Source organism: Loxodonta africana, chromosome 20, assembly GCF_030014295.1.
Source record: "Loxodonta africana isolate mLoxAfr1 chromosome 20, mLoxAfr1.hap2, whole genome shotgun sequence".
NCBI classification, from domain to species: domain Eukaryota; kingdom Metazoa; phylum Chordata; class Mammalia; order Proboscidea; family Elephantidae; genus Loxodonta; species Loxodonta africana.
In genome coordinates this window covers 24,747,870-24,765,162 of record NC_087361.1, presented here as the reverse complement: position 1 = coordinate 24,765,162, position 17,293 = coordinate 24,747,870, and the positions used below count along the sequence as shown (strand labels likewise).

At 40.7% G+C, this 17,293-nt stretch overlaps 1 protein-coding gene across 4 annotated transcripts in view; it reads right to left on the bottom strand.

Annotated features, from left to right (window-relative positions):
- Nucleotides 1-14,981, bottom strand: part of VGLL3 (vestigial like family member 3) — a 57,196-nt gene extending 42,215 nt beyond the window's left edge. The window contains exons 1-2 of one of the 4 annotated variants that reach the window (XM_003410333.4): nucleotides 14,774-14,981; nucleotides 1,264-1,546 (exon numbers count right to left, since the gene is read on the bottom strand). In XM_003410333.4, coding sequence (XP_003410381.4) covers nucleotides 1,264-1,546; nucleotides 14,774-14,899 — 409 coding nt within the window. In that variant the 5' untranslated portion in view covers nucleotides 14,900-14,981. Of the gene's footprint in view, nucleotides 1-1,263; nucleotides 1,547-14,430; nucleotides 14,632-14,773 lie in introns of those variants that run through there. The other 3 variants (XM_064273089.1, XM_064273092.1, XM_064273090.1) reach the window with 3 other exon arrangements.
- Nucleotides 14,982-17,293: the final 2,312 nt, after the last annotated feature.

The following is a 17,293-nucleotide window of genomic DNA, read 5'->3' as shown; positions in this document are numbered from 1 at the left end:
AAACATTACATGTACAGATGAGACCCAGCAATTCCATTTGACCAAAGCCTCACCTTCACTGGAGGAGAACCAGTCCTCCGATGCTGAGAGAAGAACTCTATTCACAGCTCACCTGCCCCTTTACTTGGTGTGGCCTAACAGGTGGCCAGCCTTTCCTCTTCTGAGGCACTTGTTAATATCTGATTCCCAGGGCTTTCCTCTGGCAATTCTGATTCAATAGGCCAGAATTGTGTGTGGGGGGTGGGACGGCAGGCGGGCTGCAACCTATATATTTAACAGCACTAGATCAGTGATCATCAAACTTAAGCCAGTATCTGAATCACCAAGAGGGCTGATTAAAACATAGATTGCTGGGCCTCACCCCAGGTTTTCTTATCCAGTACATATGCACAGGGTGGGCCCAAGAATTTGCACATGGTACAAGCTCTCATGTGATGCTGATGGTTCTGGTCAGGGGAAACCAGACTTTGAGAATCATCTTATTAGATGCTTCTGATGACCAGGTGAATTTGGGGGAAAACTTTGTAATACATTTCTCAGAAACCAGCATTGGTATGATGCATGATTTTTTTTTTTTCTTTAAGCCTTGTAATTATTCTGGTAATGATGTTGCCAACAATTTTCTGTGAGCCAGGAATCAGATCCAAACATCCCTCTGTGACCTCCATATAGAAGCAAGAAGCAGATACACAACCTACCATTTCACTTTACCTAGGTAAAAGCAATAATTTAAGCCATGTAGATGCAGTCAATGATGCCTAGATTGCATATGACAGAGTTAATAGCACAGTAGAGCAGGACACGGAAAGCTACCAAGAGAACACAGAAGGCTTTCAAAGTCTGTGTTCCTGGGTCAGACTCAGATCTCTGCTATGTCACCACGTAGCACCTAGTGGAATGAACAAGAGCTAATTTTTTAAAAACTGATTCAGGCACGCCCATCATTTAGAGATCCAAATTGGGCCATCGGGGCTTCAGGAATGGTGCTCTGTAGCTCGATCCTGCCACTATAAACTCAAGCCGGTTGCATCACTACTTTCCATGAGGAATTTAAGGGGTGCGACTACATCCTTTCCAACCCTGCATTCCACATGTGACAAAACTGATCCAGCTGTTTGTCTGAAAGAAATTCCTTGCTGTCCTGAAAAATTAAAAAGCAAGTGGATATCCGTCCTCCAGGGGCACGCTTCCAGCTGGAACCTGGTACAGGCGGTTGCGAAACAGAGACAGTGCCCTGGAGAGCATCTGCTTTTGAATTCTTACCTCGCCATAGGGGGGTTAGCCCCAGCTTGCTTTTTGAAATGGCAGATTCTGGATGGAGGGTGCTGGCTTGGCCCAAAGCTCTTGAGAAGTGTTCATCCACTACTGACCCAATGTCTCCCTGGAAATAAGTGAAAAGGACACAGCGAGAGTTAAGGTACTCCATCTCGGCAGGCTGGTCTTTCTCCTCCTCCTCCTCCTCCTCCTCCTCCTCCTCCTCCTCTTGTTTGCTGGGAAGGGTGACTTCCAGAGAGTCCTGCATCTTGCTGTATACCGCTAACTTCTTCTGGGATGGAATAAACAAAACACAGTATCAAAGAGAGTTTGTAAAAATGCATCAACTAGTTAACTTTTTACTTTAAAAAAAGAATCTAAATATTAACATATGTTTGCAAACTGATTCTTCTTCATCTGTTTTACTCCATCTTTTCCCTCCCCAAACCGGCCTTCTTCCCACCCTATGAAAAAAAACTCTGTTATTCCAAATTTGGCACACACAAAAAGTCCATTATAAAATGTTATATTTTCAGAATGTGTGAGACAGGTGTGTTTGTTTGTTTTTAATCCAGATATATAAAAAGAAGACTCCTCTTTTTTTTTTTTTTTAATTAGTGACGGATTTCTTCTAGTTTTTCATCCCCTTTCCTATAAAAAAAAAAATTATTATTTTTTTTCCTATTTACTTGTAGCAACATTACAATTGGGGGAGGGAGTGGAAGATAGGAGACCTAAGTGTCTGGGAGAGGGGTGGAGAAGAAAAGAGCTTTTCATAAATGCAATAAACTAAAATAAAAACAGAAATGTAGCATTTTATAAAAAGGATTTGGCAGACGTGCCAAAATCATTTCTCAAAAATCAAACAAAAATGACAAAATAAGTCTGTGTGAAGATCCATTTTGCATGGAACATATTTTTCAGATGTTTCATTTACCACCATTATCACAGAGAAAAAGCGGGAAAAAAGAAAAAAAAAGGAAAGGTATTATGGCCTACTGAAAATGAGACAAGATACTTGCAATGGCTAACTTTTTAAATAAAAATGAGAAACTTTGATAAAGTATTCTGAAAACATATAACTCTAACTATAAAAAAAAAAAAAAAAAAAAAACCTGTTGCCATCAAGTCAATTACAACTCATAGCAACCCTATAGGATAGAGCAGAACTGCCCCATAGGGTTTCCAAGGAGCGTCTGGTGGATTTGAACTGCCTTAACACTTAATCACTATGATGCCACCAGGGTTTCTGTAACTATAATAAAAAAAAAAAGCTAACATATATTAAGCCAGGCGCTCCTCTAAAAAACATTACATGTACTTCCTCATTTAATCTTCACTCTTCTGTGATATGATTATTATTACAATTCATATTTTAAAGGTGAAGAAACTAAGGCATGAAGAGTTGAGTGACTTGCCAAAAGTCACAAAGCAGGTAAATGGTGGAGCCAGAATGCATAATAGAAATACGCAAGTGTCCATATACGTACACATGCCTGTGTGAGATAGCAGGGGGTCGTGGGTGTGGTGTTGGGGGGTGGGGCGTGTGGTGTTGGGGGGTGGGGCGTGTATTTTGTTTTGGAAAAACAAATCGCCACGCGGTTTTGTTTTTCTGTGTGGTAGGTTTGCAGTTAATTGTCATTTTCTTATTCCTGCTTTTCAATATTTCCAAATATTTTTCATTCAGCATAGACTACTTTTATTATCATCAATTTCCATGTGAATTGTATATAAGAAAATAATATTAAAGATTACAAAAATATGTTATTCTAATAACCGGATTAGTTTTCTTTATCATCGGTATACCTGCAAAACCTTAATCTTTTTCATCCCATCTCCTTATTTCACAAAAAATGGGCAGTGGAAAATAAACGTGAGTAGAAAAAAAATGTATCATTCTAGAGTACCCAGTAAGCACAGAGATTCTTAACTGTTATCAACACACATAACCCAGACTCTACATTTCCAATGTAATAACTGGCTGTAAAATCTATAACCCCAAATTATAAATACATCCTTTGATAAAGTGAACCCTTTCCCTCTAGCAATAAATATGCTGTTCTTGCGTGAGGTGTGGTTCTGAACTGTTCAGGTATATTAGGAGCTAATAGTTATTATTTAAGGGCTATTATTTATAAATATACATATTGTTTTTTATATTAAATTTTTGCCATTATGATTATCACTTGTGGATGAGTAGATCCTTCATTCCTTGGGAGTGAATACCTGCTGATGAAAAGGTGATTGTAATGACTCAGTAGTTATATTTCTCACAATCTGCTTTTGCACAGATCTGAACATGTTTATGCAGTCCTGCTGTCGCAGTGGTTGAGAGCTATGGTTGCTAACCAAAAGGTGTGCAGTTCGAATTCACCAGATACTTCTTGGAAAACCTATGGGGCAGTTTTGCTCTGTCCTATAGGGTTGTTATGAGTCAGAATCGACTCTGTGACGACGGGTTTGTTTTTTTTTTTAAACATGTTTATATTCAACTTCAACAGTAAAAATACTACAGTAACATAGGCTATACATAAAATGAGGGATTGAAGGAAATGACCTCTGAAGTTACTTCTATCTTTTAAATCCTAAGATTAAATGATTACCACGGATTAGTCAAATTAAAGCGTTATTTCTCTGTGTGTCTATTATTTACCTGAAACGTATACCATTTTAAGCACAAACACACATTTTCTGTCCAATATTATGGCACATTTCAGGGCAGCACTGTTTTTACATGAGAAGAAAATTAATACTGGTCTACAGACTGGCTTCGGTGCCCACAAGTGTTTGTTATTATCTATGAAACACATTCCTTTTTCTGTTAAGGTCCAGCTAAGCATCAGCTTCTGAGACTTGGGCTTTGCATAGAATTGTTTCATTTGTTTAATTTTCTTTAACACTCAGCCTTTAAATGAATGAGTGCTGACTGTGCTAATTATTCAAAGGAAATGTTTCATTTTACTCCAAATTAACAATTCATTCTTAGACGAAATAAAATTATATATATATATATATATGTGTAAATATGGGAAAATTGTAAACTCTGATAAAAGTATGTAAAACAGTATTATGATCAATCAATCATAATGTCTTAAATTTTCAATTGATGGCAGTGGTATTCATGCTATAGATATTCAATCTATTTAAGATTACAAAATATTTCTAAACGATACATCATTTTGTGTTATTCTTTTTTTATCGACTGTTGGTTGGATACAAATAAATTAAAAGTCACACTTTTCAATATGCAATGGAAAAGGAGTGAGTAGGCTCTTTGTATCCAAATAGCTATGGTTAGTTCATTTTCTAAAAGTCATTACTCTGTCAATGGATGCATTGATTACTTACATTCTTTATATTTTGTATACATATATAATATAGATTTATATAAATATTTATAATAAAACTTTTCTTTTGACATTGGAAATGCCTCTATAAAAATATCTGTGTTGACTTCTCTATTTAAATCAATTTTACTTGGAATGATTATAAAGCACACTTCTTTTTTTCTTTCTTTCTCTCTTTAAGGTATGTTTTCTACTAATTAATAAATGTGTTTGGAGATTATAAAAAAAAAATTGAAAAGGGAGCCTTTGACCTACCTACCACCAATAGGTGGGATATAGGCACACCTGTCATTCCCACTTGCAATTTGTTCAGCTAAAATTAGATCAATTTTTGTAAATTACAAATAGTGAACCGATCTATATATTTAAAAGTGTTTCTGCTGACAGAGAAAGATTCATCATTTACAATATACTAAAATACACACACATTTATAGCCTCACCATCCATATCACTGGTTAAAATAAGAACCCCAAAGTATACAAATAGTCTGATAACTAGCTAATATGCTAGGATGGAATTCTCATACATTTTCAGCATGAGGTGCAAGTGTCAAGATAACAGGAACACAGAATTTACAACAGCAATTGATTAACATTACCGTCATCCTAACCTTCTTCTCTGTAGACTCTTCAGCCTTAACTACTTTTAGATCTCTGTGCTTTGATGACTACAAATCAATTATTTCTCTCTCTCTTTTTTTAAACTAAATATAAGGAGCCCTGGAGGCACAATGGTTCAGTGCTCAGCTGCTAACAGAAAGGTTGGTGATTCGAACCCACCCAGCACCTCCGAGTGAAAAAGACCCCGAGACCTGCTTCTGTAAAGATTACAGCCAAGAAAACCCCGTGAGGCAGGTGTATTCTGTCATATGTGGTCACTATGAGTTGGAACTGACTGGCACCCAACAACAATATACTCATGTGCACTTTTGCCATATTCTGTATTCAATTAGTATTTGCTTCTTGGAATGAAATATCCCTAATATTACATTCTTTCTTGAGAATAATATAGAATATTCAAAATATTGAGAACAAATCTCAAATCATCCAGAACCTCTATTTCCTGAATCAAGGTCGAAATGTAATCTAGTTCATATTTTTCTCAAGGTGCAAACTCATTTCCTAAAAATACCCAAATCTGTCAGAAATATTCATGCCTTTCTTATGAGACTCTGAAGAACTGTTAACAAAAAATAAAGAAGTTATTTAAAGGAACTTCAAAGACTACAAGTTGGTTTATTTAAAGTGCATTAACTAGCTCACCCCTACATGCTCAGAGTAATGACCATTTTCCCCCAGGTAAAATGACCCTCAGTTAACCAGTGAACCAGTTAACAGCCACAAAGCCTAAAAGCTCACTCATGAAGAGGTTAAAGCAGAAATGTGAAGGAGGTTGGCCTAGGCGTGCAAACCATACCCAACCACCTCAAAGCCTGCCGTAAAGCGCAAGAGAAACAAACTTGACCAGGAATGTGCAGGGGAAAGGATTTGTCTGACAAGAGAAAGACTTCCATGTCAGGAGCCAAATACCACTAACTCCCCAAGGCTTAAGCCTACAAAATGCCAAATGATTACTGTGCATCTGTGGAAACTTTTTTCCTAAAGAAAAAAGGATTTTAATGAAACATTGGCCATTGTTTTCTAGTTTTTTAAATTCTTTTCTTCAATTTCTACTGACTGGCTGTGTTCTTTAAATGCAGTGACTCTTTTATGGTAAAAAACATGATCAGAGCCTATAAGAAAGAATCACTGGCCCAGGACAAACGATATAAAATTGTAAAGTCTGTTAAAGAGGCACATTACCCTTTGATCGTATTCTTCTTAATTTAGCTGGATAAAAAACTTTTTAAAAAATAGTTCAAAAAGATTTGAAGTTTTACTTCTTAGCCTATTTGGAGGCGGAAGTTTAAGGGAGATATGTCACAGACCTTTTATATATTTTATTTCACTTAACACAAACACACACAAATAATAAATTGACAGAATAATTAGTCTGGATTTACATATGCAAAAACTGATTAACCTGTCCTGGGTCACCTACTAGTAAATGGCAGAGAGAGGATCACAACCTACTTCAGTGTGACTAAAAGTATATGCCAAGAAAATACACTAAAGGAAATGAGCCGCTGTATGATTTTATTTTAATTGAGTAAAAAAACACAAGCTCACAGTTGGCATAGCATCACATACTAACTAAACAAAAGCTAAATTTATTCATAACATAAAAATTATTAGAGATTATAAACATATATCAGAGGTATGACTAGTAAGTAATATAACACTCTTAAAAATATATGTATGTCTAGAAAAAAAATGTCTAGATAAAGTTAAAATTCTACATTAAAAAAGTATTATCCCCTTGGTAAGATACATAATAAAACTACCTACGAATTTTCTGGAAATCCTTTTTAGGAAATGTGAGCAGAACCAATTTGTGAGACATAGTTACACCTCAAGATTTTGTCTTTGTGTGTGTGTGTGTGTTTGTTGTTTAAACGTAGGGAGAAGCAAACCAAAAATAATATTATTTAACATGATGAGCTATTTTAAGCACATTTGCCTCTAAATGATTTTGATCATCATCAAAAATCAAACCCGGCCCCCTGAAAGATGAAATTTTTCCAGTTTTGAGGGCGTTCAAAAAAAATGTGCCACAGGCTCAGAGGCAATTTCAAAATTTGCATTCCCAAAATGTTTTAAGCAATGATCACATCATTTGGGTATGAGTTCATCTCTCAAACCAACTACTTTGAATGAAACAACGGTTTCCAATGTACAAATATCTGGTTTGTTGGTATAATCTTACTAGACTTAAGGTATGATTTCATTTTTTAAAATTTTTTCTATTATTCATCCATTCATCAAACCGAGGATGAATTTCTATTTTGTGTCAGTAACTGTGCAAAGACTTGGAGACACAAAGATGAAAGGCATAGCCTTTCCCTAAACTCAAACTGCTCTTAATTAGAAGGGAGAGCGTTGTAAGAGCAATGATAAATAAAAACAGCCTTACGGTTACGGTTATCCAACTAACTGTGTTATGTCTCCAAAAAGCTAATATTCCAAAATCAAAAAACAGGAAGAATAAGAAAGTAACATTAGGTAAATGACTAATGTTCCCTTGTTTCCAAGGACGCCCAGACAGGAAGGTAACACAGTAGAAAGAGAACTAGAATGGGGGAGAATATTTGGCCTGAAACAGCTCCATGAGTCTGTACAAGTCACCAAATCTCTGGCCCTCGCTTCCTCTTCTAAAACTGAGGAATTTTGACTTGATTATCTTGGAGGTCTCTTCCAACTCTTCATCCTCATAAGCCACATGCTGGAGCTCTAGACAAATTCACACTTAATTTAGTTTCTTACATTGGCCGCCTTTTCCAAATTTGCAGGACATTAGCCAAAAACGCCCTACAGATCATTGAAGACTAATTCATTTCAAGACATGGGTCATTTAGCCCAATTCCTCAGAATTAGTTATGGTACTTCCTTTTTCTATCTTCATATTAACAAGAAAAGCTACATTCTTAGAGTCCCGCCCACCTTGTCCCCCAGGGATAAGTGTTTTGGCATACTAAAATGATACAGCTTAAGGGGAAAGGACACCTGTTTAGTTTAGGTCATTGTTTTTTTTCTCTCTCTCTTTTAAAGTAGGAGGCAAGTGAAAAATAATTTGGTTAGCGTAGTTCAGACCACACTTCCAAATTAATGGCATAAATCTGGTATCCGCTGAAATATCTGTAAATATGGGATTTATGAGTTGTCTACCAGCAGCTATTTGGGTTTAATGGTTCAGGTCACTCTTAAAACCAGTTGCCATGAGTCCATTCCAACTCATGGGAACCCCACATGTTTGAGGGTAGAACTGTACTTCGTGGGGTTTTCAAAGGCTGATTTTTAGGACTCAAACCTTCAGCCTTTCAGTTAGGAGCTGAGCTCAGTAACCATTCCCACCACCCAGAGTCTCTCAGGACACTCTTAGGGTCCTCTTCAATGAGTAGTCAATGCAGGAAAGCAGCTGCTTCAAGTGGTGGGTCTTGAAAGGTTCAGGGCAGAGCTCTGCCCAAAATTATCTCCTTTGCTATCTCCACCCAAGCCTGAAATTCCACCATTAGATGGCTGTGTTTCTTAACTGAAAATGTTTTCCTGGAGATAACACCTTAAATGATTATCTATTATCTTACCACATATATTAGTTTTGGGGATTTTTTTTTTAAACTTAGGTGGAAAAAGGGCCCATGGGGATGGGAGCCAAGTTAGGCACTTGGGTTTTAGAATGAGTCACCAACTCCCAAGTTTGTTTTAGGAACTGCCTTAGGCATCCTGAGCTTGTTTTCAAATTCCTCATTGAAAACTCCCATTACAGAGGTAGATACAAGACAGAAATATACATATGGCCCAAGGAGGCCAGCTCAGCATCCCTTCTTCAGTGGCCCCAGGTGATCCTACACTGGAGGACAAGGCTCTACTCTCTGAAAGACCTCATTTCCCTTGGCATAGGTCATGTCCCTGTAGTTTCCAACCTTGCAAGTTGTGAAAGTTTACTAAGGGCTAGATGGTTCAGAGGTAGAATTCTTGCCTTCCACATGGGAGCCCAGGGTTTGATTCCCAGCCAATGCACCTACCACATGCCCAGCCACCGCCTGTCTGTCAGCAGTGGATTACATGTTGCTATGATGCTCAACAGGTGTCAGGGGATGCTGAACTCCCAGACTAAGACTGGGGGGGGAAAAAAAAAAAGCTGGTGATCTACTTACAAAAACCAGCCAATGAAAAATTCTATGGATCCCCAACTGATCATGGGGGTGGCGCAGGACTGGGTAGCATTTCATTCCATTGTGCTTGGGGTCACCATGAGTCAGGGGCTGAACTGACAGCAGCAGCTACCACAATAGGTGAAACAATACTTCCCAGATAACCTTTACTTAAATTTCCAAAATGTGTCTCCTTGCCTCAGCTTTTGGGATCTTGGTGAAAGTATCCTTACTGTGCATAATTTTATAGATTTCAGTCCTGTCCTTACCATGATTATTGTAATCTCCTTCTGGTTGACTGCCGGAGACAACAGTTCAGTTTAGTTATTTTAAGGTTTAATTTTTCCTCTAGCTTTGAATTTGCTGAGTGGAAAGTTATTGGGAGCATGAAATTCTGGGGCACCTTAAGCTTCTAAGGCTCTGCAGTCAAGTTAATTTGCGTAGTGCAGAATTACAGCGGCTGTTATTTCTCAACGAAGTCCTGTATGAATTCTTATAAATCCACTTAAGTCTTTGCTTACAGTTGCAAGACTATTAAATCCTGTGTCTTAAATAATTTAACTCTGTATTCAAACTATTTTGGGTAAAATTGTTTTCTTTCCTTTTAATGAACCTAAACTTATGTTGGAGGAGTAATGATGTATGAGGCACTTAAAACTGACTGTTAATATCATTTCCTATATTTTATTTTAAAATAAATAAATGTTCATTTGCTAAGTGGATATTCTGCCTCATCGCCAAAGGACGCCACACGGATAGCAAAAGTCATTAGCATAATACAAATGCTCGCAAAAGGCCTTTGGAATGACTAAACTTAAAAAGTACACTACCAAGGACTTGGAAAGAATTTCAAGCTCCAAGGCCAAAGAACCTACTGGATATTAATCTTCTTTATCAAAGAAATTGATTTGGGGCACTAAAGTAAAAGAAAAAAAAAAGTCTATTGTGCAATAGCAAAGAAAAAGCTTGGGAGACTGCTTGGCATTGAGAAAAGATGCTACACTGGGGAGCTGCAGACCTCCCCCAAAATGGCCACCAATTTGCTTTGAAATCTTGAGCCAGGCATTTCCACCCTGTAAGCATACATTTTCCCATATGTTAAAGGAAGGTTTCCACTAGGTTTTTTCAGGGCTCTGTCCTGACAAACAGAATCTCTGAGCAGCTTTATGGCTTAACCCAGGTGGCAGAGCCCAGAGAAAAGAGTTTGCAACAGCTCCTTACAAACTTAACAACTGGACTACTGCCTTCCCAGGGGATTTAATTACTTTAAGGGAAAGCCTGCATGCAGATTCACCCAGCTGTCACCCTTGAAGAGAGCAGAGTAAATATTTTTTAACTTCCATGAAGCCTGGAGTGTGACTGTTAAAATCACCTATGCACAATTGGAATAGTGGCAATTGTTCTCTGCTTTCACCACCTCATTAATAAACTACACACATCAGAAAGCTTTGCCATATCTTGCTAACATTATCATTGTGAATATGGAGAGGATTTCCATAACAGACTGTCTATATTTAAAATCAGAATCCCCTGGATAGAAAGAGAATCTCTGAGTTCACATTATCTCCCTCTATTTTTTCCCGAAATCTATTTCAAAATGTTCTGTTGGTTCCTACTGTCACTATGAGAATATAAGTGCCTTCCTGTCTGCACACATTCTGCAGTGTCATCGTGCCTTCAAAGCATGTGCTGGGGGCTTAGTCAAGACTTCTCCTGAAGGAGATGCTGCAGACCAGAATAGTAAAGCTATAAAGAGATGGTGGACAGGAGGAACAGGGAGCTCCACACCCCTCAAAAATGCCTGTGCTCTCATACTGCAAGATTTATGCACAGCCACACGATTTCTTAGTAATTAACATCAGAGACTAGAAAATTTACTCTTCAGACACATTCACAGATTCCTTTGACTCACGTAGCTTCCAGTATGGCTCAGTGACGCGTTCCCAGGACAACCTGATATATGTGCAGTTAACTGAGCTTTTAAGACACCCACCTATCACCCATCTTACAACAACTACAATAGAAAACTACACTGAAAATGTCAAATGTACATTTGTGCTCGTAGGGGAAAAGCTGGGAGTATATGTGCCTGGAGTGTGGGGTTCTATTATTTCAGAAAGAATTTTGAAAGTTATATGACCATATGAAGAGGGAAAACATACCTATGCTGAAAATCCATCATAATAAAGCATTATGAAGCACTAATTTAAAAGTACTTCGGGACAACACAATTTGGAGAAAAAAAAAATCAGTTCAAAGACAAATTCCTAAACAAGAATACAGAAGTTATCCAAAATTTTTACGTTCTCATTTGTAGCATTTTATAAATGCCCACTAAACTGTCTTGAAAACTGTCACTTTTTCTGATTCTTTTCCTTTTTTTTTCCCCCCTCCTAAAAAAATAATGTTTCAGATGCAGTAGGAGTAGCAGCTCTTATTTTTGTCTCCCAGGCAATATGCTATTAGGGGTCACTTCCCATGTACGGAGAAAACAATCTTTATGGATAATAATGATAAAACCTTATGGAATGCAAAAACAACCAAAATATGTATTCTCGGATGACTGCATTAGGGCCAAGTGAATATGAGTCGCACTTCACCCACGCATCGCATTACTCTAAAAATGCTGTCAGCCTGATAAGAATTTCCTGATTTACTCTTTTTTCAATAGAAAATATAGGTCATCACAAGAAACTCCTGACAGTACAAGAGCAGTAGTTACACTGGCAAGTCTCTTGTCACTTTGCTGGCCAGATATGGTCAAACAGTTTCTTTACTTGACCAAAAAAAAAATCATCTCAGACAAGCCATTTCAGTCTAAGCAACAGGAAAACTTCCAAACACACTTCTCAACTACATTCTTCTGGTCAACTCAGCCGAAACACGTAAGCCGTATCTGCAGAAGCCCAAAGTGTACCAGAAGTTTATTGTAAATTACCAATATTAATGTGGACTATTCAGTTTAAAAAAAAAAAAGGTTCATTCTTCAGTTGGTTGATGATTTTAACAAAAGAATGGAATTTAGGGGCCAAGTTTCAAGGCTACTGCAAAAGTTACATAAAGGATTGGGGTCATTTCTTATTGAAAACCAAATTTGGTGGTTGTTAATTTATATTTGTTCTGAATTTTATTTTCCAGTTCAAAAAAGTATGACAATGCTACCTCCCCACAGATTCCTGTTTTAATGGAGTTGCACAAGTCTAGAAAGGAAAACCTTCTTCACAGCTCCTTTTACTAGGGTAAGTTATTTTTAAGGGGGAAAACTACCCGTCTGAATGTTTAATAAAGTTTGACTCTGTTGCTTGTCCACATTCCAACTGATAATTGCAGGCCTCTTCACAGCCCCTGAAGGAGCACTGGTGGAGCAGAGGTGAAGCGCTCGGCTGCTGACTGAAAGATCAGCAGTTCGAACCCACCAGCTACTCTGTGAGAGAAAGATGTGGCAGTCTGCTTCCGTAAAGGTTTACAGCCTTGGAAACCCTGTGGGGCAGTTCTACTCCATCTTATACGGTCTCTATGAGTCCAAATCCACTCGACGGCCACATCTGCTGCATAGGCACAGTCTCCGAGGCAAAGGACAGGAGGCGAAGGTGGTTCATCTGAGGCCAGGTGTTTATAAAACACACAGAGCTCATATACAGAGTCACTTTGCCTCACTTCCCTGTATTGTACCTAAATGGTTTTCGCCATTACTTATGAGATCTTTCATATTTAAAGCCAAAGAAAAATCGACAGCATAACCAAAATGTGTTAACCTGTCACTCCTGACCACAACCTAAAAAATGCATTCTTCTCCCCAAAAGTTCTTTTCCTTTGAAAAGCAGAAGTTCCTAAAGATTAAAAAAAAAAAAAAGAAAAAGACAAATGATAGCAAGAAAGAGGGGCTTCTTCCTCTTTCTCCCTAACTGGACCTGGTCAATCTCGCACTGTTTAGGAGAGACTACGCTGAGTTTCCCAGCCCCTAAATTGTAAACAGAAGTTGTGATTCCTTTACAAAGAGTAGGACTATAAATCTAGCAAAGAGACAGAGGTAGAAGAAACACAAGAATTAAAAACCAAAAACCAAACTCGCTGCCATGGAGTCCATTCTGACTCACAGCGACCCTACAGGACCCAACAGAACTGCCCCATAGGGTTTCCAAGATTATAAATCTTTATGGAAGAAAACTGCCACATCTTTCTCCTGTGGAGTCACTGGTGGATTCGAACCGCCAACCTTTTGGTTACCAAACAAATGCTTAACCACTGCGCCACCAGGCCCCCCATATAAAAAAAAGTATTAAAAAGTCAAAAAAAGGCCTAAACCCATAAGGTCACAATAAAACTTCCTGGTCCTAAGAAACTAAAAAGAGCAAATCAATAATTTCTGTGGATGGTAATTCCCTAACCTTATCTGGTTCCCGTAGAGAAGCCCCCACTTCAGAACGTAAAAGCTGTAGCTGTTAACCCCAAATCAATCCTCCCTGATGGGCAGAGTCTGAGCATCCTATTCTGGAATAGCCCCTTGCCACATATGCACATATGTGTTTTATGTAGAGCAATCTAAACCTTGACACACTTTCCTTCTGGATAGGAAGGTCCAGGACACCCAGTGCCAAATTCCCCCCAAACTCTACCTTCCCTTCTAAAATAGCTATATTATCTCCCCCCCCTTTGACCCCCCTTTATCCCCAGCATTCTCGGTCACCCTTGGCATGGTGAAGGCCCAGCTTGTAGAGATTTCAACGTTGCCTCTTGGCCAGGGAACACACTTTGAACAGACTGAACACTTACTCTAACAAGCTGTGTTGTTGATGGAGTTAGAAGATGAATGAGGAACTGTGGGATCAGTCCCAGCCCTCTAAGTCACAGTCTTAGGAAGAAAACAGACTCTAGAGAGTTCTGGTAACATCTGAGAGGCCTTAACAGTCAATCCCTGTTCCACCATAAAAGTCCTAGAAAGGTCATTCCATAAGATCACTTTCCAGGCCTCCCCTATCCTGGGGCACACTTCACCCCCTTCCACAAGAAACTCTTAAACACCCTACTTTTCTAAAGGAAAAAAACATATACATTTAGTTTAAAGGAAGTTTACTCACATACTCCTAAGACAGATGCCCTTGGTGACCTTCAGAGAACCGAGCCCTAAAGCTAGGTGGCTATGAGGACCAACCTCTGAGTTCTTGTGACAATAGGTCAATGAAGCCCTCGGCCAGGTAATGCCTCACATCAAATCCCCACCCGTCCAGCCTGGCTGCTCTGCTCTTCCCTTCCCGAAGCCTCTCCTCCACGGTCTGGTGGCTTTCTGCTCAAGGGCGCTCCCGCAGGTCTCAGAGCATCCTCTGCGCCACCAGTCCCGGCGGGACGTCGTCGGAGCCCCAGATCGATACTCCCGGTGCCCCTTGCCCCCGCCCCCGGCAGGCTGCCCGCTCGGTGACTCACCTGCTGGCCAGGTTGGGGCACCGGATGGTAGTAGGCTGTGGGGCAGGTCGCAGCTGCCACAGGGTTGGGCAGATACTGGGGCGCTCCATACGGCTGGGGGTGATACATCACCTCCGCACAACTCATGGCAGCAGGGGCAGCGGCGGCCCCCAAGCTGCCGCCGCCGCAGCTTTACGCGCTCGCGCGAGGGGCGCCGCCGCCGCCGCAGCTGCCGCCTCTGTCGCTGCTCCAGCTGCTACTGCGGCGAAGGCGGGTCCTCGGCGGCCTCGGGCTCCGCGCGGGGCGCGGGCTCGGGAGGGGGTGGCAATCAGCGGGGGCCCATGCGCGGGCACCTTCATCTTCAGCCCCTCCGAGTGGCCCCCTGCCCGCGCTTATATGGCGGCTGAGGGACGCAGCCGCCCGTCGCGCAGCGGGGGCATGACAGTGCCCGGCTCCGGCTCCGGCAGCGTCGCCCGCGGCCGCGCCAGCCTCAGCCGCAGCCCGGGCCCCAGACGGGTAGCCTGGGGCGCCGGGCTCAGCTTTGCATACACACAATGCGCGCCCGCGGCTCGTCCTATCACCGGCGCTCCCGGCTGGGCGAGGGCCGGGAGGGGGACAGCAGGAGGGGGCGCTGGGGAGGCCAAGCACTTCGCCTGCCCGGGCTCCGACGCGGAGCTTTGCAAAGTTTCCCCAACTCGGTCCGCGGCGGGCGTGTCGCCCAGCAGGGGGACCCCGGGGAGGGCAGGCTGCGGATTGGAGCGAAGTTTGCAACCTTCTCCGCCTCCCAGCAGTGGGATCTCTGTGGGAGGGGAATGGTATGTCAGAGGCTCCCCGCCTCAACCTCCCTGAATTCCCACCCTGCGTGTGTCACCTGGCCGCCAGGGTGAGGCTGCCCGACTCCAAGCAGTCTTTCTTTTCTTTTTTTTTTTTTTTTTACGAGGGCCACCAAATCAGAGCCCAGGGCCAAAGGAAGACCAAAATATGCAAAGAAGTAAAACAGAGCAGGCTCAAGAATAAATAAATAAATAAACGGGGGTCAGCGCCTACATTGAATATGCTGTAACCATAAATGAAAGCTGACATTCCAACTGCGCATACGCCAAGAATACAACACATCTTTCTACAAGCAATTTACGCTTTAAGTGTACTTCGTCATGGTATGACGTTTTTGTGGGAGACAACCGTCTGGTTTTTCCAGCTTGGTTTCCACAGAGCAATGTTGTTGTTGCTATTAGACGCCATAGAGTTGATTCCAACTGACAGCAACCCTATGTACCACGGAAGTAAACACTGCCCGGTCCTAAGCCATCTTCACAGTCGTTGCTATACTTGAGCTCTTTGTTGGAGCCACTGTGTCAATCCATCTTGTTGAGGGTCTTCCCCTTTTTCGCTAACCCTACCAAATGTGATATCTTTCTCCAGGGACAGGTTCCCGCCTGATAACATGTCCAAGGTATGTAGGAGGAAGTCTCGCCATCCTTGCTTCTAAGGAGCATTCTGGCTGTACTTTTTCCAAGACAGATTTGTTTGTTCTTCTGGCAGTCCATGGCATATTCAGCATTCTTTGACAACATTGTAATTCAGAGGCATCAATTCTTCAAAAACAAAAAAACCAAAACCCACGTTGTCATCAAGTGGATTCTGACTCAGAGCGACCCTCTAGGACAGAGTAGAATGGCCCCATAAGGTTCCAAAGAGAGGCTGCTAGATTCGAACTGCTGACCTTTTGGTTAGCAGCCAAATGCTTAACCACAGTGCAGATAGGGCCCCTATTCTTCAGTCTTCCTTATTCATTGTCCAGCTTTCACATGCATATGAGAAAATTGAAAATACCTTGGCTTGGTTAAGGCACAGCTTAGTCCTCAAAATGACATCTTTGCTTTTTAACACTTTAAAGTGGTCTTTTTGCAGCAGATTTGCCCGATGCAATATGTCCTTTGATTTTTTGACTGCTGCTTCCGTGGGTGTCAATTGTAGATCCAAGTAAAATGAAATTCTTGACAGTAATATTTTCCCCACTTATCATAATGTTGCTTATTGGTTCAATTGTGAGGATTTTTGTTACCTTTATGTTGAGGTGTAATCCATACTGAAGGCTTGTGGTCTTTGTTCTTCATCAGTAAATGCTTCAAGTCCTCTTCACTTTCAACAAGCAAGGTTGTATCATCTGCATAATGCAGGTTGTTAATGAGTCTTTCTCCAATCCTGATGTCATGTTCTTCTTCAGATGGTCCAGTTTTTCATCTTATTTACTCAGCATACGGATTGAATAAGCATAGTAAAAACATATAACCCTACTGCACAGCTTTCTTGCTTTTAAACCTGGCCATATCCCTCTGTTCTGTTCCAATGACTGCCTATTTTGGTCTGTACTGCATGAGCACAATTCAGCCCTCTGGAATTCCCATTCTTGGCAGTGTTATCCATAATTTGTTATGATCCACACAATGAAATGCCTTTGCATAGTCAATAAAACACAGGTAAACATCTTTCTGGTATTCTCTGCTTTCAGCCAAGATCCATCTGACATGAGCAATGGTT